This window comes from Vanellus vanellus (assembly GCF_965231255.1).
Source record: "Vanellus vanellus genome assembly, chromosome: 7".
NCBI classification, from domain to species: Eukaryota; Metazoa; Chordata; class Aves; order Charadriiformes; family Charadriidae; genus Vanellus; species Vanellus vanellus.
The window spans coordinates 36,501,200-36,527,310 of NC_138912.1; the positions used below are offsets into that span (position 1 = coordinate 36,501,200).

At 38.8% G+C, this 26,111-nt stretch overlaps 1 protein-coding gene across 3 annotated transcripts in view; it reads left to right on the forward strand.

The window, feature by feature from the left end:
• The window catches only part of MYPN (myopalladin), a 79,809-nt gene that overhangs the window by 18,578 nt on the left and 35,120 nt on the right, over nucleotides 1-26,111 (forward strand). Inside the window, exons 2-6 of one of the 3 annotated variants that reach the window (XM_082486799.1) lie at nucleotides 8,407-9,345; nucleotides 19,996-20,171; nucleotides 21,729-21,780; nucleotides 23,933-24,080; nucleotides 25,851-25,922. In XM_082486799.1, the coding sequence (XP_082342925.1) occupies nucleotides 8,408-9,345; nucleotides 19,996-20,171; nucleotides 21,729-21,780; nucleotides 23,933-24,080; nucleotides 25,851-25,922 (1,386 nt within the window). In that variant the 5' untranslated portion in view covers nucleotide 8,407. Of the gene's footprint in view, nucleotides 1-8,254; nucleotides 9,346-19,995; nucleotides 20,172-21,728; nucleotides 21,781-23,932; nucleotides 24,081-25,850; nucleotides 25,923-26,111 lie in introns of those variants that run through there. The other 2 variants (XM_082486800.1, XM_082486801.1) reach the window with 2 other exon arrangements.

Here is a 26,111-nt window from a genome sequence, read left to right on the forward strand (position 1 = left end):
AGTTTTACGAGTTAAGGCCCCAATCAACTGTCACAAGTATTCAAAAGATGAGGCATTGTTCAACTCCCAAACCATTAAAAATTGATTAAAGATAAAGAAATTTCTCTGAAATTCTAAATATTGGATATTCTATATTTACCTTTTCTTCCTTCTTTTTCCCCTTTCCCTTCCCTTTCTTCCCTTTCTCTCTCTTTTTTCACTTCCTTTTAGAAGGGAACTTTCTTGTGTAGGTAACGTTTTTCAAGGTTTAAGATTCAAGCTTGTAGAGGAAAACTTTGCATTTTACCTGAAAACTGCTTAAAAGATTTAACTGTGTGGCATTTGGATGACATCTGGATGTCATCTCCAAACACGTTGAGGAACAGGAAGTTATTGGAAGTGGTCAACATGGATTTACCAAGGGTAAATCGTGCTTGACCAATCTGATAGCTTTCTATGATGTTATAACTGGTTGGCTGGATGAGGGGAGAGTCGTGATATCATCTACCTTGACTTTGGCAAGGCTTTTGACACTGTCTCCCATAACAGCCTCATTAGGAAGCTGAGGAAGTATGGGCTAGATGAGGCAACAGCGAGGTGGATTGAGAGTTGGCTGCGGGACAGAACTCAGAGGGTTGTGATCAGCGGCACAGAGTCTAGTTGGAGGCCTGTAACCAGTGGTGTCCCCCAGGGGTCAATACTTGGTCCAATCTTGTTTAATATATTCATTAATGACCTGGATGAGGGGACAGAGTGTATCCTCAGCAAGTTTGCTGATGATACCAAACTGGGTGGGGTGGCTGACACCCCAGAGGGCCGTGCTGCCATCCAGCGTGACCTGGACAGACTGGAGAGCTGGGCAGAGAAGAACCTAATGAGGTTCAACAAAAGCAAGTGCAAGGTCCTGCACCTGGGGAGGAAGAATGCTAGGCACCAGTATGGGTTAGGGGCGGACCTGCTGGGAAGTAGCTCTGAGGAGAAGGATCTGGGGGTCGTGGTAGACAGTAAATTACCCATGAGCCAGCAATGTGCCCTTGTTGCCAAAAAGGCCAATGGAATCCTGGGCTGCATAGGGAAGAGTGTGGCCAGTAGGTCGAGGGAGGTCATTCTCCCCCTCTACTCTGCACTGGTGAGGCTACAACTGGAATACTGTGTCCAGTTTTGGGCTCCCCAGTTCAAGAGGGACAGGGAACTGCTGGAGAGGGTCCAGCAAAGGGCAACTAAGACGATTGAGGGCTTGGAGCATCTCCCTTATGAGGAAAGGCTGAGAGAGCTGGGACTCTTTAGCCTGGAGAAGAGAAGGCTGAGGGGAGACCTTATTATGGCGTACAAGTATCTCAAGGGTGGGTTGAAGGAGGATGGAGCCAGGCTCTTTTCAATGGTTCCCAGTGACAGGATGAGGGGCAATGGGCACAAGTTGAAACACAGGAAGTTCCGTTCAAATACACGGAAAAACTTCTTTACAGTGAGGGTGACAGAGCACTGGCACAGGCTGCCCAGGGAGGTTGGGGAGTCCCTTTCTCTGGAGATTTTCAGGACCCGCCTGGATGCAGTCCTGAGTAATGTGCTCTGGGCAATCCTGCTTTAGCAGGGGAGTTGGACTAGATGATCTCTAGAGGTCCCTTCCAACTCTGAAAACTCCGTGATTCTGTGATTTACAAATAGAGGAGCTGCGAGGTGGGAGTTAGCAATTCTGTTCACAGCTACAAGTACATCCCAGCCAGTTAAATGAAGTTGCTCCAGGTCTATCCTGCAATGTATCTAAGGGCAGAAGATGGACTATTAGAGGTTTTATTTATAGAAGAGGGCCTGATTCTACTTATTTTTCTGAACAGAAGCAGTAGTAGCCATACAGGAGTTATAACAGTAACTAAAAAATCCTTTGAACAGCTGACATTTGTATTAAAGCAAAGAGCAGCAGTATGTGAAGATACTTAAAACACCACCACCACCAGTCTTTTCACTATTTACAATATTATGTAACTGTTCGCAAGAAACAGCTACCAGCCTCTTTTAGACTTACAATCAAGTGAGAGTTTTAAGGTCTAGAATTTATAAAATGGATTAGAGACAGAAGAAAATGCAACATATAGTTAGAAAAATAAAAAGATTATATTGAAAACTATACATAAAGACGCAGGATGTTTCCTGAATATGGACAAAACCTTTAGCCTACTTGTTCTTAGAGGGATTTTGTTTCCATCAGAAGTTGTTACACTCCTGGGCTTGGAGGCTCTCTATTCTCCATTATTTAATTACCTTACTTGGAAATGGGAGTTCAGTTATCTGACTTTCTGATTCATTACAAGGAATGGAATTCAAAGCTACTAATGTGTCTAAAACAGAAAAGTAAACCACCTTCTTGTGCATAGCTTTCTAAATACAATTATTAAAAACATCTTGCACTCACACCCCCAAACACACGCCAAGACCTTAGTCCTCTGCTCCAGCCTATCCTTTCCTGTGTCTGGAGTCTCAAAGTCTGTCTTGCAGCAGTTACAGCTTGTCAACAGGCAGTGACGGAAACGGTGACAATGGCAACCGCTAAGTGAGAATTCCTGCAAGCACGTAAGAATGTGATTGTGATCATTAAACGCCTGCAAGACAGATCACTTGTGTCATCTCTTCTTTTGTTTTTCATAGCTGTAATCATACAGTTGAAACACCCGTATACCTGTTAGCGTTCAACAGTGTATGGGTAAATGCAATTTATGTGCAATTAAATTAATTGGAAAAGGATATAGCCTCTAATATCTGCTAAACTTTCCAGTCTCCAAACAGATGTGCTGGGCATACAGGTCCAGAGCCTTGCTGTGTAAAGGTGCTGCTATGCAGAGAAAGGAGCAGCAGGTTGGTAGCTGTTCTGATACTGGGGTTTCATACGAAAGCAGACTCAATTAAAGTAATGGTCGCTTGAATAGCTAGACAGGAACAACATGTACTGGCTAAAATGACTCATTTTTAACTACAACTGAAGGCCAAAGAAGATGTTCAAGTGCTTTTTGCATTAAATCTGTTATTTGCAGATAACCTCTTTATTATGATGCAGAGAAGGAGTGTTTGAAAAAAAACATCTTTTGGGCATCAAGCATTCAAAGCTGTCTCTCACCAAACAAAACAGAGGATCTGCACTCGGATATATCCGGGATTCCCTTCAGCTTTGCTGAGATTTCACTACTGCTGTTTTCATAGGAAAAACTCAGATTCTTTCAGTGATGACTCAGCAACGAGTCTAATAAGCCTCAAACAAGAGCAAATGAAAGGCTTCAGTGTCACACTGTGCAAGCTTCTGCGATGCGATTTTCCTCCCTTCCATATATGGATTTTCAGGTCAAGCCACTGCCAAAACAAGCTGTGGAAACTAATTCTACCTTTGTGAACATTTTATCCTACAGATCACTCAGCTAATAAGAGAACGTTGCCATAAATATAGGCTCTTGGAAACTCAGAAAGCTTGTGCAATTAGTTGGCTAGTGGAAACTGAATTAGTAGACTGAAGAAGTTCACGCAGTCAGTTTTGTTCATTACATTCTCTGATGCCTCTCAAGATAATAGATGCCCAAGTTCACTGCTGTTAAGTGTCCCAGGAAATCAAAAAATGTTGCCTTCAATGCACTTCTTCGGTGCTGTAGGTAATGAACCAGTCAAAAGTAGAGAACTGGTGACTGCTGGAGTCAGTCATCCCATTTGCAATCCTAAATACCACCAGTTTAGAGCTTTTATTTGTAACTAGCATTGCAATCCCTCCCCTTGATACTGGTTTGTTATGAGACAGATTTTTCCAGTCCGCAAAATTATTGGTGCTTTCATTGACACCACAGATTGCTGTCTACTGCGTTTTTACTAGAGTTTGTCTTTCTTACTGCTTATTCAACAGAGTTATCTGCAGAGTCATCTGCAGTTATCTACTCAAGAGAGAGATCTGCAATTACTGCATACATTTTGCCAGTTCCATCATACGGTTCTGTGTGACTGCACCCTGGGCGACTGTGGGATGGGTTCCGTGCAGCCACAAAGGCACTTCTGTTCCAAAGGCCCAATCAGGAAAAATGAAAGGGAAGGCTCAAGGCATATCAAGGCCAATTCCACATCTCAGTCTAAACAATCCAGAAAGTCAGGCAAAAAGAAAGTCTGAATTCAAGACCAGATCTTGATTTTAGAGCTTAAATTCCAGTTTTGGCTATAGAAAGGCTAAATTATCATTAATCAAACCTGTAATAGCATAGCTGTTCCTCTGGTGATATCTTTTCAGTCACTAGAAAGATGATTTAATAGATATTTTCGAAAATATACTGAATTCAGCCTTATCACTGTCTAGCCCAGAGACCCTGTCAGGCTGTATCCTTGGTCTCATTTGAACAAAAGCTGTTGCCCCCTGACTGAAATCTTGAATGGCTCAGCCTAACCAGTGCTTCCCTCAATTATCAGCTCTCTGTAGTCCTTGGAGAGTATAACTCCTTGTAGAGAAAAAGAAAAGAAAACGGACATCTCTCGAGGCATAATTAATAATCGTAACTGGAATGTCTGGTAACCTCACAGCAGCGTTTGCTGAAACTCAACATTTCCCATTTAATCAGAAATATCACATAATTCAAAGCATCTTAAAACCTCAGTAGCCAAGCACTGCCTCAAAGTGCTACATTTGACTAGTACCCAACTTCTTCCTTACTAAAAATAGAATAAAAAGTTATCTTCTACACAAGCTGAAAATAGAGAAGAGTTAGATATAATATTCTGACCCTGGGTGAGCTCTAAAGAAAAGTGACGGCTCTCTAAGGATTAAGAATTTGGCATCAGATTAATTCTCATCAATATCTTGCTTCCCAACACCAGAAGGAGCACTCTGCTCTCTTCTACCTCTTCTGCTCCCATGGGCAGAAGGAAGGAAGGAAGCTGTTCCAGCTCCTTTGTTGGGGAACTGTTTGTTTTCTCCCATTCACATCTGCTCAACTGCCCTCAGAGGGGCAGAGACAGGGTTGAACCAGCAATTTGTTCATTTGCTCCCTTCATGTTTGCTCAGGACTGTGACAGACAAGTGGGTTGTGCTCTTCCATGCACAGCTGTGCTGTCTAGCCTGGTCGTCCGAATGGAAGATGCTTTATACAACTGCATTACAACTAGCCAAAATGAAGTACAAAATGAAGTTTTGATTTGACTACCTTAATTTCCTCTATCATTTTATATTTTCACCAGGTATAGGCACCCCTGATTTTGTTATGTTGCTGTAATTTGCATATAATTTTCCTCCTTTTGCTATCAGACAGTGGCTTCCTCACTATACTTTTTTGCAAACTAGAATTATAAAGCTGTTTTGCCAATCAAAACACATCTTCTTTGAGAGCATCTCCTCATATTGCAGTAATACTCCTTAAGGGAATTAGCCGAAATTATTTCTCACTTTAGCAGAAATTATTTCTTTCATGTTTCAACGCTTTGTTAAAAAGATAAGTAGAACATATGCAAGACCCAGAACAATGTCTCAAATAACCATACTGAACAAACGGTTGCTTTGCTATGGTTATCTGCAGAAAAGCTGCACTGTGATTAATAACCTAGGTGGAAATAGACATAGCACTTAAATGAGAAAATCAAGCAATATCTGTACAACAGAGGAAAATGAAACCCTGAATAGTCACAGTCAGATGATTTTCATATACCCTCTCAACAAAAGTATTGCAGGAGTTCCCTAACTTCCTTTGACTTCGGCAGGTTTTGATCACACAGTATTATTTCCCTACTTGCATTTCCTCCTTAGAGTGTCCAGTGCTCTCTACAGACCTGCATCATCTCTTTTCAGCTCTGATGACCTTTACAGACATTGAGATGAAATGAAGATGCACCATTCTGACATGTTTCAGAAAGAGTGGCCAAGAAATGTGGCAAGCTAAATTTTGCAACCATGTAAAATACAGCCTTCTGCGACAATGTAAAATACAGCCTTCTGCTGTAGCATCTACAGCTCCACAAAGATACGTACAGCTGGATGTTATAATTTAGCCATAGCCACACGCACAGAGGTTAGCATGAAGCCGCATCCCTCCAGAGGTATTCTGAGGGACTGTACCTTCTAGGACTTCCCACTAAAAGCACACACTGCTCTCTTTTTGCAGGCTGAGCCAGCTGCACGGTGCAGAGAAAAGAGCTGGCTGGGGCTCCGCTTCTTCCCTTCTGTTTTTAAGTAGATACAAGGCGGCAGGTGAGGAGGAGGTCTAAAGCAAACTTGCCCTATATTACAGCTATATTCTAGGTCTGCAGTTTATTCAGGTGTGAGGTTTGTCTTCTAGGTTGAAAACTCCTTCTGTTAGAATGTATTTAAACTCGTCAGAGTTGAAACTGTAGCTTTAGCTGTGACCTTTACGGCACATAGTATGCTATCAGCACATAAACAAGATAATATAACCCTTTAAACACTTTCAGCTTCAGTAAGGTTGCACAGCTGTTTAAGTAAAAGCTGAGCAAGCAAAAGTAGTATCCATAGAGTGAGAACTTTAAGCCTAAGGGAGACCTCTTTGTTCTCTTAAGAGGTTAAATTACATACTCTGTCCAGTCATGAAACAGCTTACAACATTATCTCGTGTGGGCTTCCCAAATCAACATTCTCTTATGTGCCACAGCTTCACTGAAACACTGCGCCAGATAATTTAACGCCAAGTGTTCAATTAGTATTGCAGACCCGGCTCAGTTGCAGGGACTAGATTGGGTGCTTAGAAGTATATCATTTATATGGTATTTTATTTGTCATTTTTCGTACAGGCACAAACATAAATATTTCGGTTGGGTGCCTTTGTTGTCTTACTGATTGTGCTTGTTTCATATTACCAAAATAAAACAAACTCAATAAATCTAAAATGCCAAATATTTATGTAAGAAAAAGAATTTCAATATAAAAAATTGTGTCTCAGGCAGAGGGATTAAGGTCTCAAAACGCACATCACATTCATTCATTGAAGAAGAATATAAACAGTTTAAATTGAAGCTTTCCTTTTTTTAAATAAGGAAGAAGGGTTGCCACTCACATTCCAGGAAGAAATACTGCAGCAGTATGAGATATTACCACCTCATTTGATTTTCACCAGCCCTTTTCCAGGGACAACTGTCCCACTAGCAGAGCAGAAAGCCTTTCACAGCAGAGATACGTTTTTACTTTTCTTCCCTTTCCCTGGCAACTTAAGCTGTCGCATAAGGCTCTGCATGGAAATGGCTGAGGCAAGGGCATGCGTGTTCCCTTCTCTTGATGCCACAACAGGAACAGAACCTTCTGCAGTGCGACAAATCAGACACCTTGGGGTAGGAATATTTGAAACCATCACAGCAAGACTTGCCAGGCCATAAATGATGTAGGAGAGAGATACTGTGCACTGCATATTCTGAGAGACAGATCTAGTAAATAGTTGTGCACTTGTTCCAGTAGCTGTGAGGTGTCAGCTCTCTGAAAGGCTGTGAAGAGTATTTGTCTGATTTGTCTTCGTATTTAAGCCACTTTAAGATGAGCGTGTTACTAGGATGTCTGAACCCCTCTACATTCATAATGGCTCTTGTGTAAATAAAAGGGAGATTATTCTGCAGAAGTACTTACTTAAGTATCAAAAGGGATACTTCAGCTTTGCTTATCAGACATGCAGGTTAAGTACGGGCTTTCTGATACTGTCCTCTCATCTGTGGTACATTTTTGCAGAATCAGGATGACCTGAGATAGTGATTTTTAAGGGCCTGTAGTACAAATGACGTTCGTATCAAATGATGACATAATTCTCTACTTACTTGAAATAGCTTATTAGAAACAATGCTTAATTTAAGAAAGTATAGAACATTTAGCACCATTATTGCTTCCTATAATACAATAACTTTAAGAATTTTAAATGAAAAATCGTCATTATAGAATATTTTTGTGCTTTTCTCCCCTTCTCCTTACTCCTCTCATCCCTCAAATGCTTTTGTGGGTTCATTTACTTACTATTCAGTGTCTTTCAAGCTGAATTTACTTAATTTAAAAGCACTGTTATTCTCTCACGATTTTCAGTCCTTGAAATACCCAGCATTTAATCTATCTAATGAGGCTGTTTCTTAGCTAAGAAACACACATCAGCAACGATAAAGATTTGACATTGAAACTCATTAATAGCTCTGTAGTTTAAGTTTTGCCTGGAAAAAAAGTATAAATTACAACACTTGCAGTAGCTTTAGCTGTGTAAGGCTACCAACAATAGAAAGTGATAAAAGACGAATTTTACTGGGTAAAGGCAATAGTATCTGGCAGTCTATACAGAAGTAGGCCTTTAAAACAAGGTCATACTCGCAAGTTAATATTCAGCACACAGATGCACTTTGAAAATGCTGTGTTCTGCTTTTCAGAAGCCTGTAATTGTGTGCAATCAAAAAAACTTGCTATTGATAAGGTGTGGTCCTATTTGTCCTTTTTGTTGACAGCATGCAAGACGACAGTTTAGAATCCTCAACTTCAATATCTCAACTTCTGAGAGAAAGTTATTTAGCTGAAACTAAACATCAAGGGAAGAGTGAAAGAAGCAGATCAGAACCAGCTTCTCATCATTTCCATTATGGCAACGCTTCTGGTGATTCAGATGAGGTAGCTGCCCAAGATGACCTTCCAGATCTCTCTGCCTTTTTGAGCCAAGAAGAGCTAGATGAAAGTGTAAACCTGGCAAGACAAGCTATTGATCAGAATCCACTGGAAACTAAACAGGACGAGCTTCAGGCACATTCACAGCATCCTCCAGATCATCTGAAAAACACAGGCAAACACAAACAAATGGCCCAGTCGACAGCTTTGAAAACATCAGACAATGGCCTGCACTCAAACTTTTGTCAGGACCATGTCAGAAATACAAAGGGCTCCAAAGGGAGCTTTCAAGATGTAAAGAAACAACACCTCCCTTCTGAATCAGAATCAAAAAAGGAATTCCTAAACAAGGCGGCAGATTTTATTGAGGAGCTCTCCTCACTTTTCAAAGCTCACAACTCCGAACGAATAAGGCCCCGAACATGCAAAAACTACAGGAGCAAAATTGATTCTAAGAATAAGCCAGCTCAAAAAGGCAGCTCTAGCCTATCTAGCACAACCGAAAACCGAGAAAGGCTTTCCATTCCAGTACCTCAAGACTTGGAAAACAAAGCAGAGAAAACGTTTGAACAAACAGATAATCAACAGGCGGCAAACTTGGAATCTATCAATCAATTAACAAGTGCAGAGCTAAAACCAGAGTCAGAATCTGCATCTGTATATTCTGATGAGCCTATCGGACAACCACCACGCTTTACTCAAAAATTGAAGAGCAGGGAAGTTCCTGAAGGAACCAAAGTGCAATTGGACTGCATTGTGGTAGGAATCCCGGCACCTGAAGTCAGGTAAACATATTCTGCACTAGTCATCTTGTATTTTCGTAACAGTAGGTGTATGCCTTACTCTTTCCAGATATGCATCTGTTTCAGTAATCTGTAGCAGAAATCTCTTGATCTTGGTTATTAAAATCGATTAAGAAAAAAAATGGCTTTCTTTAAATCATGCAAAATGTTGCTTACATTTTAAGACAACAGATTTTGGGGCACATTACTTTCTTTGAATTTTAGAGAATTGTTTTTAAATACCGTACTTCCACAATAAAAAGGCAGTACTAACTCCTTAGTGAGAAATGTTAGTTATCTTTATGGAAATCAAGATTGATTGTGTAAACTGGCTAAAACCACCGACGGCCATGATACCTCATACTGATGTCTGAAGGTATTTGAGATGAGTGAACACGGGATCCTATAAACCAGAAACATCCATACATGAACAGAGAGGAAAGGAATTCATTTAAGGTATTATAAAATGACCAGGAGCAGCTCACTTCTAATTCAGATTCTGACAATGATTCTGCTGTGACCTTAGAAAAAAAAACACTTAGGTTTTATCAAGTATAAGACACCCTTATTAATTGATACTTGTTCATGTTGTGTGACTAGCCTGCAAATTCTGATGCTTCAGTTTTCACCTGTATCTATGAGGATTTTGAAAGTTAAATAAGAAACGTTTGCAGAGATGAAAGGAAATGTGAAAAAGCTACACTTCATTCATCAATGACATCAGTGGAATGAGAAACAGATTATTGTAACTTTTAAATTTATCTTGAAAATTCTGAGATCTCATCAGCAGTTCTGAATCTAAATTTGTTCATACAGAGCTCATTAGTCAAATTTACCTCTCACTTACAGTGCTGGAATTGTATTTCCTTTGCTGGGACTGTACCAATCCAATAGAAAGGAAAACTCTATCCATCTTTTAGAGACTTACTATACATATTTGCATCCTAATATCCGCAGAATCATAAATAGATACCCTTAGTCTAGGCTGTTGCCTGTCCTTTTATAGGCATTTAAGAAATCTGTGTTGCTTTTCTAAATATTGAAAAGAACTGTTTGCATCTTCAGCATCTAATTAAAGGACTCTGTGCTTCACAGATGGTCCACTTTTTCCACTTGTCAGCTCATTGTCTTCTTTATATACTTCAACAATGCTGAGTACAGCACTACTACCACTTCCACTGCAGTCAACACCTTTTATCATCTTTCTCACTGAACTAATAGGCACAATCATCAAACGAAAACTATCTCAACGTGCAAAGACGGAAGCTCCAAAGATTTCTGTGTTAAAGAATCTTTGTCTTCCACTCCCTTGGATTTCTGGCACACCAGCTGCTATTTTTTTAAAAGGAAGAAGCTTTTAAAACATGCTATTAAGTACTTATGAAGGATCTACAAAGGAATCCTCTTGTTAATGGACAGCCTTGTCATGAAGACAAGATGTTACCCAGTTCATAGGATCCCTGAATGCCAGACCATTTTGCCCCACGAGCGCTTTCAGTAGTAACATGTAGGTTCTCGGTCCCTAACAAGACCTTGACTCGTGGTGCTAAACAGGGTCTCTTGTCCACAACAGGAATGTAAACGCCCAAAGTACTAAATGATTTGTTTATAGCAGAAGAATCTGTTCTAAAGCTGGGGGAAATACCTTGTTTGGGAGGAATATGCTTCCTACTATGCTTCATGTCTAAACTCACTGCTTTACTTAACAATTTTGATTCCCTCGGTGGAGCTTATGCCATTATAAATGTTGTATCGTGTTCAGCCCTTAAAGTCATAGAGGAGCCCGATTAAAAGAGAAAACAGTGCCAGAAATTTGGGGGTTTTTTGACAGAAAACAGACAGGAAATATCATCATGCCCTAGGTATTAGCAACACTCTGAAGACTTCTCTTGCTTATAAAGACTTTGAGACTTATTTCTCCAGGCAATTGCCTTGATAAATCTTTTTGATATTAAAAATGTCAGTAAGATCCCTGGGCATGAGAAATAATTGTTTTTCTTTCATGATTCATAGTTTATAATACAAAGAAAACAACTGAAATAATCTTCCAGTACCTAAAGGGGGCCTACAGGCAAGCTGGGGAGGGACTTTTTACAAGGGCATGTAGTGATAGGAGGAGGGGGAATGACTTCAAACTGGAAGAGGGTAGATGTAGATTTTAGATTAGATTTAGATTAGATTAGATATTAAGAAGAAATTTTTCACTCTAAGGGTGGTAAGGCACTGGGCCAGGTTGCCCAGAGAAGCTGTGGCTGCCCCATCCCTGGAGATGTTCAAGGCCAGGCTGGATGGGGCTTTGAGTAACCTGGTCTAGTGGGAGGTGTCCCTGCCCATGGCAGGGGGGTGGAACTAGATGATCTTCAAGGTCCCTTCCAACTTAAAACATTCATGATTCTATGATTCTGTTATGTATAAAGACGTGTAGACAAACTCAATCTGGTTTTTTTCGTATTCAGAAAAGGTGAACACTGAACTCCTTGTTTATAGACATATACTCCGGTGCACAATGTTAATTTCATGTATTTCTCCAGAAGACCACAACACCATCCTTATAACAGCACATCATGCCCATGCCGTTAACACATACATAAAACTGACAAGGTGTCATGCCATCTAAGTTTAGGCATTTAACAACTATCGGAATTAGAAGCTGACACTATAAAGTCACTGAAGCCTCGCAAGGACAGATTGGAGAACCCAGGAACAATGACTCATCCCACAGAGTATCCAGGGATGGCCAGGATGCCTATGCACCCAATTCAGGAACCGCTTGATTGGAATTGGATGACGGGTATCTTTGTAACTTGGGCCTATTTTTGTCCCAACAAAACTGAAGCTTTTCCATTGAAATTTCTATTTCAACATTTGATTTTGTTTACTGTAAATAATAAACTGAGTTACTTATGTGAATGACATCAATACAGGAGATGTTATACTTTTATAGAATAAGCATCCATCAGACTTTCCCAATAATACACTGCACCAAACAGAAATGCACACTTGGTTTACTGACTCATGCTTGTAGCCAGGTCAGGGTCTTAGAGAAGCTAACACAGACGTCCAGAAGTCCCATGCTGATGCCTCAAGGCCAAGGGAAGTCGGAGCAGGGAGAAAGAAGTTCCATAGGGAAAATCAGTCCCAAGCAGTCAAGTTCAAGAGAAAGATCAGGCTCAGCTTTCAGTTTCACAATTTAAACTAATAAATAAAAGATCAGTCACAAGGGGTAAGTCTGAACTCTCTCCCTCCTTGTGTTTTTGTGTGTGTTTATGTACATGCTGTATTAAGGGGAAAGCTGAGAATGTTAGCTGCTTGAACAGAATTTCCTGATCATAATTGTTAGTTAACAAAACTTGTTCTGTGCATGCAAGATTCTTTCAACTCCACCAATGTGCAGGAGTAACACTAAGAAGGCGTGTAAAGAAATTCACTTGCCTGAGTGATAAATATTCGTGTGCTTCCAGTGATCGTGGCCTTTTTAGTCACTGCTACAGCATGAGGACACCAGAAAATATAATGTTCTTTGGGGTATGTTCCATTAACCATGGGGACCATGAGAATGCAGGGTTTTTTTTCACTAGAAATAATATTTGCATTTGATCTGCTGTGCAAAGCTTCCAAAATAGTGAAGGAAGCATCTTGTTGGCCATAGTTATGGAACTATGTCCAGAACTGGGCTGAGAACTGGCAACCGTCTTGCTTTGAGGGTAACAGTTTTCCGAGATTTGTAGTGAGTATATTCAGTAGCTGTGGAGCTGGGCAAGGAGAGAAAAATTCTAATAGATAAGCAAGAGAGAGAAAAAAATCAGTAGTCCCAGGAAAGGACTCACTGGCAAGGTAGCAACTGATGAAAGCAAGCTTAATGCATGATTGCATCAAGGCACGATTTCTTCTTCCTTCAACTTAGCTGAGTGATCAAGCTCAGTAACCAAGCATCCTTTGGACATGTGTGCTAATGCATGCTTGCCTGTGTCCTTTGACTTAAAGTGGACTTCCTAACCACAGAAAGGAATCCCAGGTTACTTATAATGCTTATAATATACACACTTACAATGTAGAAGTGGTACTGTGGGAACCCAGAGCATTGTGAAACAAGAACAAGATTCAACAAGCTCTGTAATGTAGTTTCTCAGTCAACACACGGTTAAACTGATGTAATGGGGATTATAAGACAGAAATGGGAGACAGGAGGTTTAGAAAGAAGCTGATCACAGGAATGGAAAGGACTGGAAAATATGATGGACAGATACCACGTTTGAAAGCAAGACAGTACAAACCAAAATCGATTACGTGAAAAATGGTGTAAATTATTTTCATGATGGATCAGGCTCAAAATATCATTGGCAATGATAAAGCAGTAAAATTTACAGGCTTGGTAAGTAACTGCCATTTACAAGGGCTCACCGAGGGACAGAAATTGAATCATGGAGCAAGAAAAGAAACTGGGAATCGATTTGAAATATCAGTATATGGAAAGCTAAATGCTGCTTGGCTGAATACTGATAGACCTGTCCAACTACTTTTTAAGATAACTCGGCCTTAATCCAACAAGCCCACATGTTAGAGGAAGCTCGTTAAGCCTACCTATCTAGAAAGAAGTTTCAAGAAATGTAATCCATTTTTCAGTATAATCAGCTGAATGCAGTATCACAGAAGAGACGAACAAAGATTGATACTATAGTATGTGGGCCTCTAGCTAGCTCAAATATTAGCTCGCAATTAAAGAGCACTACTACAATTATTGATTGATTACTTTACTCTGACTACACTGCAGGTTAGAAATAAGCATTTAAGAGAAGTGTGTAGCATATTTCCAAAGTCTTAAAGGTTTTGATGACCTCCTTTCTCATGCTTCCTTCTACAGCTCCATTTCTATATGAGTAACGATAGATGTGACATTCACTCCTCTCTATGACGAGAGCGCTCCTTATTCCCTCAAGTTCAGAGGTGCCTACATTTTTCCAAACTGTTTCGCACATCACTCCTAGGTTAATTTTACTTATGAATCACATCGCATGGTTTGGCATACACAGCTATCCTGGAAGTGTCAGGAGGATTTGATGTTCTAAAAACAGGCCATATGTCATAAGGTTTCCATGAAAACATTCTTTAACATAGGCATACAAAGCTTAAAAAGTGCATTTTAGTGCTGCTGTGTTTAAGGAGACTAGATCTGCAACTAATCACAGATTTTGAGAGACTGAAGTCACGTAAGACTTATTAAGATTTTTTTTTTCTTGGCTGCCAAGTAAAACATTTATATGTTTTAGTGCTCAAAGCCTAGAGAGCCAAAATTCTCTTACGTGCAACTCCAGTCAAGTCAATGGATTAAGACCTAGGATGAATTTGGCACAGTGGATGACACCGCTTGTGCTTAATGTGAACCTGCCTTGTATGATTACAATTCATGGCAGGAATGAAATGTCAGTGCCAGAGAGTATTGCTACTTCAGTCACGCCACGTATCTCAATGTCAGAACTCCTCTTGGAACTGACATTTCATTACTACCACGTACAACATTTTGATGGTAAGAATAAAATAAAAAGTTAATAAGAAAGAAGTAGATATGGCCATACCAAAGATTCACATAAAGCTTAATTTCACAAGAGAGAATTGTTTTTCATTTTCAAACATTGTGAAGAGATAACATATATGCAGCACACTTTTTTTTTCTTGGCTTAATCTCAAAATACTTTAATATTATGGTGAAAATAGTGACTAAGGAACACGCTGCATAGGAGAACTAAACACAGGTTTAAAACAGATGTTTATTCCTGAAGTTTTAAATCATTTATGTTGCAAATTTTGGACTAGTGAAAGGAAAAAATAACTGCAAAGAAAAGAATTAACTCACTCCTGTTTCATTGTCTGTTTGAGTCTACTAAAGGAATGTACTACTCACACACTATCAAAATAACTGGAAGAAATAGCTTGGTGCGTTTAATTTTGCTTGTAGGAAATTAGAATTGTGCCTCACAAAGGCATGCAATACAGACTTATCTCTCCACAAACACAATAGGTTAATTGGGAAAGCTGATCAGCAGGAACACAACGGAATATCTTACTGGTGATTATATCGCAGCATTTTGTGTAATGTGTTTTGCTTTATGTGCCAGATAAAGCAGTGAGGAGCCACATTTGAGTGGACACAAAAATATAATATCACTGTACTACATAAGTTATATTAATTTTCTGAAAAGATGATGCTGACAATGAGAACAAATTCTTGAACATGGGTATTCTCTTTAATAGTTTTTCGTATCTGCTAAAGCTAAATGCTAAAACAAGACTACATTATAAGGAAGAGGCATGAGGTAGGTATATAAAAAGACATGAGTAAGTGCCATGACTCAGCTCCCAAAGTACACAGTTGCCTACATGAATTACACACCTAAAAGGCGACTTGTACATTCATATACCTAATATGTGCTTGTAGTCATATAACTGGGCATGAACCTTAGGTTTTAGGTCTTCTCTCCTGAAAATATGTCATTATCGATTATCACCAATTGCAAATCTTGATAATAACAGAAGAATAAACCACATTGTACATAGAATAAAAAAAATTCTCCCTTTGGGATCACAGCAATCCAATACATTTTTCTGGTCTGGAACTTCAAAATGGCACTAATCAATTTCAAAAGACCTTTTCAATCAACTCTGTAATGCGCATGACCATACTTCTCCCTTGGGACTGCAAAATGTTTCCTCTACGTACTCATGGTAGAGTTGTTCCTTTATCCCAGGCACTAGATGTTTCTGGATACAAAGGACCCCACTACTAGCTATGGTGTCTATATCTACATGTTTATAAGGACATCACTGAACAGTGACGTGATAATGTAATATTACATTACATAATGTAATATTACATTATGTAATTAACAAATGTAATATGTACTTCTGGGGAGCCAGTCAAAAAACCCCATTGTATCTAATTATTAGTGGGGAAAATACCAGATCTGGGCAAGTTATTACGGGCAAAGTCTCGTATAGATGTAGCTATTCCTTCTGTTTGAAAAGCTTTTCATTAAAGGATCTGGAGGTTCCTGACTGGACTACAATGGAATATGAACACTACAGCTCAATCAGAAGTAGCTAGAAAGATCATTATTTTTAAAAGAAATGTACTTTGAATGGAAGTGTAAACCCATGCTTTCAAAATAAAGATGACACAAATAAAAAGCAGGATTTGCAAATTAAATGTTAGTAAAGAACCATACAATCTAATCTACTAGAAAATAATAGTAATGGTACTGTGATAGTGAAATCCTTTAAAAGAGAGGTGGTTTGTAAACAATCATTTTAAGACCAGTGATTTTCCCTTTTTAAAATTATTAAGTGCTGCTTCACACCTTCTAAAAAAGATAAAGAGAATGGTAGGTAAGAGATGAAAATAAAAGATAAATGTAAAAAAAATAAAAGAGAGTGGTTAGATACTCTGGAGAAATATATGACTATACATACATATATATGTATATACTCGCTCTGTTCTTATATTCTACCGTGTTTGCTTTTGGCGACTGTCAATACAGCATGTTGGATTAGATGGACTTGCAGTCTGAGCCACAACGCCCACTAAGTTCTTATTTATCTTTTTGCATGTACTAGCTCACCTGGTATCCTAGGATATGTGCTGATGTTATTACTCCCTTTTGTATGATGACAGCTGTCTCTTAAATTTCCAACAGTGCTGCACATCCTATGAGTTTGGGTAATATCCATAACACTGTTTACATTGTATCACGAAGCACCTTAAACAAGTTCCACTGAGGTTTGAGAATTAGCGTGAATGGCTGCTGAAAGCTATCCTGAAGTGTTGTAGGCAGATTGTCCACTGACAGAAAGTACCTTGGCGCATCTCATTTTGCCCACCAGATTGGTAGAAAACCTAGCAAATGAACTATGTTGAACTTCAGAGGGACAGCCGAATACTCCCTTAATGTTGTGGCTCACACTGAGTTCAAGCAAACACCTGCAGCAATTTAAGATGCAGCTGTAGCCTCCAGACTGACCAGTCAGGAAGTTCTTTTTTTATGGTTATTGACATTTACCAAAAGGGATATATAGGAGAATTTCTATGGCTCAGTTATCCTTGGTCCACACGTCTACTGTCCTAGCGCAAAACTATTTTCATTAGACCAGAACTGGGGCAGCTGGGCCTGGGAACACATTTGAACCTGCTTCAGAGCAAGAAACCTCCAGCAAAGAAGTCAGCATCAGGATTTAAAAAATTTTAAATCTTGCCAGATCTGCAAGAGCTTGTCTATCAGAGCCCTAAGGCTCAAATGGAAGAGAAATGAGTAACTTTGGTTGAAGTTCTCTGCATAAAGCAATGCCAGTTTCTCATTGGTAAAACCCTGCAAGAAGGATATGGATGCATTTTAGTGGAGCAAAGCTGTACTTCAGCTGTGAAATGTCAGGGAAGAGAGCTGGGACATTTTACACCCTATTGGCATCCTCTTTTAACATGATGACATTTACTACGTGACTGTCCATTGCAATCAGAAATGTTAAATTCATTAAAGTAATTTTCTTAGACCTATTTTCAATTCTTGTTACAATGGAGGCTTGTAAAATAGGATAAGCAAGCAGATGCAGACATGAACCAAGACTTTTAAGTTCTAGCTCTCTAGTTACAAAGGTTTGCCTTTCTAAACGGGGAAATTGTGTTAAGCAGTATGATTCACTCTACAGTGCAGGAGCTTCCCTGCGTAACAGGCAGACCTGTACGCTTTCCAAGCTGTACATTTGGGTCAGTTGACTGTACAGCTACAGATTACACTAATGTGCAACTCAAAGTGGACTGGGGAATACCCTGTCTACTTTAAGAAAGCCACGTTGGACAGCTAGTTGGATGGTGCACAAATAGTGCATGGTTTACTTCTTTGCTATGCAATCAGCATTTACGTTCCAGATCTGTACTTCTTCATACCTCATAGTCCCTTTGAGGCTCCTTTTTCAACTCTACATTATACTTATATTAAATTGTTATTTCCATTGGTATGGACTGTCTTACAGGTTTGTTTTTTCCAAGATATTAATTTGTGGGTTTCTTCATGCTCAATTTGTAGCACAAACTGTGGTAAAAAGTTGTGCTTCCAAGAGGTGAATACTATTGAATGGTTAAACAAATTTATTCATTAATGTTTTTCTAAGTTATCTGAGATGGAAATGTATCAAAGCACCTTATAGTATGAGCTAGGAAATACAAATGATTACAATTAAAACCCTATCCTTATCCTTTCCGCAACTAGTCTTATTTGCTGTAGTATATAATAGTAAATACATTTGCCATTGTTTTGATAGCATTTGTATGCACTCAAAAGCTAGTAGGCACTTTTAGGAAGTTACCGTATAAAGATGGATGAAATAATTATTCATTTAAAAAAAATCAACTGAATAAAAAATGTTACCAGTATGACAGCCCCCACCCACACATGCACAAGACACATTCATCAATCATACGTAGTTAAGAAAGCAGCACTAAACAGAAAATACAAATATTTCTTAGAGTTTTGTATCTGTCTATATTTATGAGAAAAGTTATGGTGAAGATGAACACACCTTAGTTTGGCTTTTCAAATTTAGCTAGTTATCTAAAAATACAGGTATTTCTGAGTATTATCACAAACATTTAACTCTGGATCCCAATACATAGTACTACGCTTCTCTATAAAACCTAGACTGTCTTACTAAATCTGAATCTGGTTCTGCAAACTCACCTGCTTTTTCTCTTTCTGTTCTGCCTTTTCCATATTAACAAGCAACAGCAATCAGGCCTGCTCTCCCCTCCTACTAGCTCTCAGGTTGAGCTGATGGTTGCTGTCATTAGCACATCCTATGGAGCTGTCTTTTCAGGTGCTGCTTTTACTTCTGCTTGCATGTCTCCGTTTTCTACTGAAACAACCCTTCTGATCACTGAGGGACTTAGGAATGCCTTAGATGAGAGCGTGAAGTCCCTAAAGGGTCAATATGTTCTTGGACGTGTAGTCGGTTTTAAAAGCGAAACACATAAATTTGATGCAGAAAAGAATTCAAGGTCCAGATGTCTCACTGGCCATGTCCCTGTAAGGAAGTGCCTCTATATTGTAATAGATGCATCTTTCCTTATGATACACTTATGCCATCTTTTATAAAAAGCAGATTGTCTTAAATAGACGACAAAACATTATAGTAAAGAATAACATCATAGTAAATTTCAGTCACATTCCAAATCCACATGAACATGAATCACAAGTTTGAGGGAGATTTGTTTACTTAGGGTGTGGGGTTTTTTGCTACAGTTTAAGCTACAACACAGATCTGAATGTATCTCAAGAGAAACTCAGAGCTGGACTGATAGCGTTCCAAATTCAGAGCTCTTCTACTCTACTATTAAAACCCGTATATCAAGAAAAACACGTGCTAGAGTCACTTACATAAACCAGCTTGTTAGTATGTTTAAATACTGCAAAGGAAGGAGCTCTATTATTTGCTGTAATTGAGTATTATGAAAGTCATAAATATTTTATTCCTCTGACTGTTGATTCAACACTTGCCTGCAGTACTCTGCAATCTTCAAGCTAAACCCCACCCATTTTATCATCAGAAAAACATTGTCAGTCTAGTTGTCAAGTTGTTTGCATTGCTAAACAATATTTTTTTGCCTTGCAGGTGGTACTGTGAAGGGAAGGAGCTTGAAAACTCACCAGACATTCAAATTATCCAGACAGGTGATCAACACTCATTGGTTATTGTTGAAGCTTTTGAGGAGGATACAGGACGTTACTCGTGCTTTGCTTCAAACATCTATGGAACAGACTCCACTTCTGCAGAGATTTACATAGAAGGTAAAGTTAGAATTGTTGTGGAAATTGGTTGTTGAAATTAGTCATAAGGGATTAAGATACAACTAGGTACTTTGTATGTTAACTGTATAATAGACTTGTCACTAAAAATACATAGCAGGGAGTCAATGCTTTTCATCATTATTAACATATTTATTATTTCTCTCTAAAATACTCTCAAGACAAGTGACTGCCCTTTACACATAATTTTATTGTGCTGTTTCCCAGAGATTTTATATATCTCACTGCAAGATCAAATTCTAGAAATATGCAGATTCTGATGACACCTTATATTTTTTTGTCTGTGATACTCTACAGAAATATAAGAACCTAAACTTTGTGTCTAATTCTTACTAATACCTTTTCCCTATAGTCATTATAAAAAATTGAATATAGGATAGCTTCATCCTAACCTGTTATTGGGACCTTGTAACCAAAATAAAAATGCCAGCAATTTGATATTTTACTTGCACAATAGAGTCTGTTAATAAAACAGTATATGTATTTGCAGATTTAGGTCTCTTCTTTCTCGTTATGCTTTTTAATATATCCTACTTTGCTTAAGAGAGGTCTATGTATTATATTTCTTTGTAACACTTTTTTGGGTAAGGTTTTAGATCGCATCCATCATTGTGCTAGCAGGATTACAAATTTAGAATAAACACATAGAATCTTTTTTTTCCTTTTGTCTTTTTTCCATTTCTCAGGCAGAGAAATATACCATGAGTACCACCACTGACAACAGTGGGGCCATTCATAAATTACAGCACCTACCCTACTTAATACAAGGTTACTTTTGCTCTACTGTTCTTCTTTCACGTCTCTAATCTGACAGTGAAAGGACGAATCCTTTTTTAGTATCTGCACTGCCCCTGACATTAATGGGAGATGTTTGTACTTGGCAGGGATTTACTAGTTCTTGAGACTGGGGCCAAGGCCTGCTTTTACCTAACTCAGTGGATGTTGGATGGAAGCCACCGCTGATGGAGACGCTCACTGGCAGGAACTGCAGAGAAAATGCAAATTCCAAACGCAGTGAAGGCTGAATCAGAAGTGTAAAATGTCTCAGTGAGACAGCTGTTAGTAAGCTGAGCTAGTATCTTCTCCAAACTGTGCTACAAGGCACTAGTTTAAGCATAATAGCTATGATTCTAGGTACCTCTGTTTCCCCCCCCCCCCCTTTTTTAATAAAACTGGTAGTATCAGGTGTCTGAGAAAAAAAAGCTCTTACTTGATTCACAACAGCAATTACACACTAAAACATACTAGTGGCATTTAAAAGAGAGGAAGACCCAGGTATACATTCACTCTTGGATGCTGTTTTCCTCATTTCAGTTGCACCTGATCCCAAATCTGCCTTATGTCAATATCAGTTCTGCATCTTACTCAGTATGCAACGGTAGTTCATTTCCACTGCAATGTGATCTTTTGTTTTGGCACAGATTTATAATATATATCCTTAGAATGCTCTAGAGGAACTTTGAATCAAGGTTTGTATCATTCAGAGATAAACTTCCCCAAAAAAACCCTCTGCTAAGTGATTTTTTTTCTTTTTCATAGGAGTCTCTTCTTCTGATTCTGAAGGTGAAATCATCAAAAACGAAATGGATCAGTAAGTTTAAAATCAATTACATCTTCCATATTTCTTACAGTTAAAAAAACCTCTCAAGTGTAGAGATTTCAGTTTCCATTAATATTTTGCAACTTCCAACACATTAGGCTTTTGGGGACTTGTTTGGTTTGGTCAGGTGGGTTTTGTTTGTGTATGTGTTTGTTTGCTTTACAAATAGTATGGAACCAATACACATTTATTTGTGTGCCTTCAACTTCAGCATAAGAATTGAAACTTTAATATTAAATATAAACATAAGAAGAAACATGACACCTTAAAGATTAAAGTACTAAAATTAATTTACTAAAAAAGGTGCCATTTGACTAGACCCAACTTAAATACTGATTTAAGTGTCTGACTTGGAAAAACAGTGTAGTAAAATTTCTCATGTGAAAATATATGTCATGAAGTTTTTGGCAGAAGACGGCTATACATGGATTATTTAGATTTAATATAAGGAAATTAATACATATGAACTACAGTAAACTCAAATGATGGGTATAAAAGACTACTTAATTATAAAAAGAAAGAAAGGGTGTCAGATGTAATCAAAAACCTGGGAAATAATTTTATTTTTCCTAAATGAAATCCATTCCCTGTGCACTTAGAACCTGGTCCAGGGCTGTTAAAATCTATAGTCTTTCAGAGTCAAAGTCTTTCTATTAACTGGAAAAGGAGTCGGACTGGTTGAAAACTAAAATAATCAATCTTTTATTTTGATCTCCTTTGTATGCATTAATTCAACCTCAAAAGCAAGCCTTGCTTCATAAAAAGGAAATTCTAATCAGGTAGACTTATGCACCCTGTTTTTTTTCCATTATTTATTAAGGAGGGTTATACTCATTACTAATGTCATTTTCTTTTAAAATGCAAATAAAAAACACTGCTGTGTGTTTGACTGAAGACCTCAGGCTGACAGCAAATCCTATCTTTGGTGATTTTTACTTCAAAGTCACAAAATACTCCAGATTGGATTGGTTTATGGACTTTGATAAATGTAAGGGTTTAATATAAAACTTAAGATCAAGAGGATCTCAAAGGTTTTGGGACTAAGTGCTAAGTTTTTCATAGTTCTAGCTCAGACTTTTCCAAATGTCTCAGGCATAATGTTTTTTCTTATCTACCTCATTAATTGCTAATATAGTGCTGACTGTGATCCTGATCACTTGATGGTATCGCTAAGTTGCTTACCTCATTAAATTGTGAAGTAATGTATTGCATTTTGTATTTCTTAGAAAAAAAAGAATGCTGCTCTGACATTGTAGTGGGATGTCCTCAACTGACAGAATTATGAAAGATCAGTTTTGGGTACAATCAGTGTGTCTTTATTTTTGCTTAGCTTCCAGCTGTCGTCACATGAATCCGAACACCTGTAATTAAAGGGAATTAATGTGAGAACAGGTGCAAAAAGAAGTTCACAATTTCAAAAGAGAAACTGGTGATCACAACAACTGTATGTGCACTCTGAGTGAGGCTTCCTCTGGTTTGAAGGCTGGCTTCCCTAGGGGTACCTGTGGTACAGTCCAGAGCAGCCAGTACATACCTCAAACTGAATAAAAAGGACCATCTCTTCACTCTCTGCATTATTTTACTTGGCAATAAAAATAAATAGGGTCAACTCTTTCACTTCCATATAGAAACAACCTAGAAGAAGTGAAGAGGTGCCAACCTGTACACTACCAAAATTGCATGATATGATGGTCAGAAAGCATACCTCTCCTTTTTTTTATTCTTCAGCAGTAAATTATTGAATCTGTATCCAAGCAGACCGTGGTATTTTCATTACCTTATAGGCCCAAATCTTTGTATAAGCTCAAGGAGCAGCGCAAGAGAAACTAGCACTGTCCTCCGAGAAACGAGCATTGCCCTCTCATGCTGTCCAGAGCTGGTAACACCAGCTTTCAAGCTACAGCTGGGTTAATCCAGGCCATTTATTACATTTGGTGTAACTGAACTAGGTATGAAAGATTAGAGTGGCAAGGTATGCAGCCTGATTCTTACAAAATGCAGTTTACCTAGGAGTACGGAGCGGTTTCAATCAATTGGAATTCAACCCCAGAAGTGAGGCTGGGGCTGACATTTAACTGGGACAGACACACACGTAACTCCAGCTTCCAATTAAGAGAACTTGGTTTTGGTTACTATTTCACAGCAAACCAAAGCCAGCTGACACCTCCTTGAACGCAGCATCTCCTGCTGTTAGAACTGCAACCAAGCATCAAGAAACCTCCAAGGCACCATCTGCCATGGTTCAGCCTGTGTCTGTACCTGTCCAGCCTGCGTCAACACCAGTTAATCAGGTAGGGGAGACAATATGGTGAATTCCAAGCACCAAAAGCAAGCTCTTAAAAAGGTGTTTCTTCTACGGTTTGTAACTCAGAACCCCCACATTTTCTAGTTTTCGCTTTGCTGTTAAACTTCAACTTTGAACCTTACAGCCATACTTGCATACACGGCAGAGATGTCCTGCCTACTAGCTAACCTTTAGCGCCCGGCAAAGGGAAGGGAATCTTTCATACCCAGGTTACAGGCATCTCTGCGGCAGTGAGCAGAAGGAGCAGCTGCCGCTAGCTCAGCCAGCGGCGGGAATCTGTGTGTACTCCCGCAGGTCAGAGACTGCATGCCGTGAAGGGCACTTGGATGTGTAAAAGTCAACTCACCGCCTCTTCACATTGCAGACTGACTCATTCACTTTCAATAGCGGCAGCCTATAACATTTTCCTTTCTCTCTCTCCAGAACTCACTTAAAATCACTTTCTTTCAACGATGCTTAGTTTAAGCTAAATCATTTCACTACTATGTTTACTTCATATGTAGATATGCTTATTTACCACAGAACATTTTAATATCCATATCAAAAAGTTTCTAATTAATGTTAGCATGCATTTTGAGTCCTTTTTGTTGCAGACTATCAGAGTACTCATAACTGTGAATTCTTTCCTAATAGGAAAGGAGAGCCATATTTACTGAAAAATAAATCTGAAAAGTTAACGAGAAACTCGTTTTACACTACCTTTTCAGTGTTTACAGCCTAGAATTAGGTGGTAACCAATAAGCAGATACTGATTAGGTGAAGTAATGCACGTTCGCTTTTGACTACAAAGAGAACAGAACTAACCCTTTGCAACATTTTGCCAGTTTGACAGAGGTTGCCTAAGTCAAGAGTGATAGTTATCTGAAAAATTACCACTTTTAATCTTGTTGGCTTATAAGACACCACCTATAAAATTTGGCTATGTTTCCTGAGATACTGAATCACTAATTCTGCTGTTCTGGGGCAGCTTCTATTTCAATAAAATGAAAACCTCTATGAATCAAGTTATATGAGGAAGTTTTCCAGGAGGAGAATAATCTCATTCTGATTTCACTGAGTAGTATCAATAGGGTGATATTCCACCTCTGTAAATTGATTGGTTTGAGCAAAAGAGAAGAATGACAGTCAGCAGTCACACACATGACTTAACTTTTCCTTATTAACATCCACAAATATTTTGTAAGAATTTTAAAAGGACCCTACCATCAAGCAGCCTACATAGATTTGCCTTAGTGAAGTATAAATGAAAGATGTTATAATACACTGCAGTGAAGTTTTTTTTTGCCATGAATAGCTCAATAGACCAATAAGGCCCTATTTATATAAAATTCTTTACTGTCAGGGTGGTCAGACACTGGCGCAGGTTGCCCAGAGAAGCTGTGGCTGCTCCATCCCTGGAGGCGTTCAAGGCGAGGTTGGACGGGGCTTTGAGCAACCTGGTCTAGTGGGAGGTGTCCCTGCCCAGGGCAGGGGGGGTGGAACTAGATGATCTTTAAGGTCCCTTCCAACCCAAACCATTCTATGATTCTATGATGCCAATAACAGCATTTTTGTTACTTGGGCAGTACCCCATCCAGGAAGATCACTAGCAGTTGTCTACAATAGAGCAACTTTTATTCACCGCACTAAATATTTTGCTTTGGATTTCACCCACAAAAATCTCTTTTGTGTCATTCCAAAAGCGCGTTTCTCTTGTATAGGGAAAAATATCTGCTCTACGCCTAAACATCATCATGTGATGTTTTGCAATCTACAGGCTCAAAGCCCCACTAACTATTTGCAAGGACTGGATGGAAGACCTATAATTGCTGCTCCTGTATTTACAAAGGTAATTTGTTCTATGACATATTTGAAAACTAAAGAGGTCAATTAATTGTACAGAGAGAGAATTAAAATTTTCTAGCTATCAAGTATAAAAAAGGAATTATGCATTTCTTAAGCCATTCAAGGATTGAAGTGGCTTTACAAAATCTTATTAAAAATCAGTATTACTTCCAGACCAACAAGACATTTACTG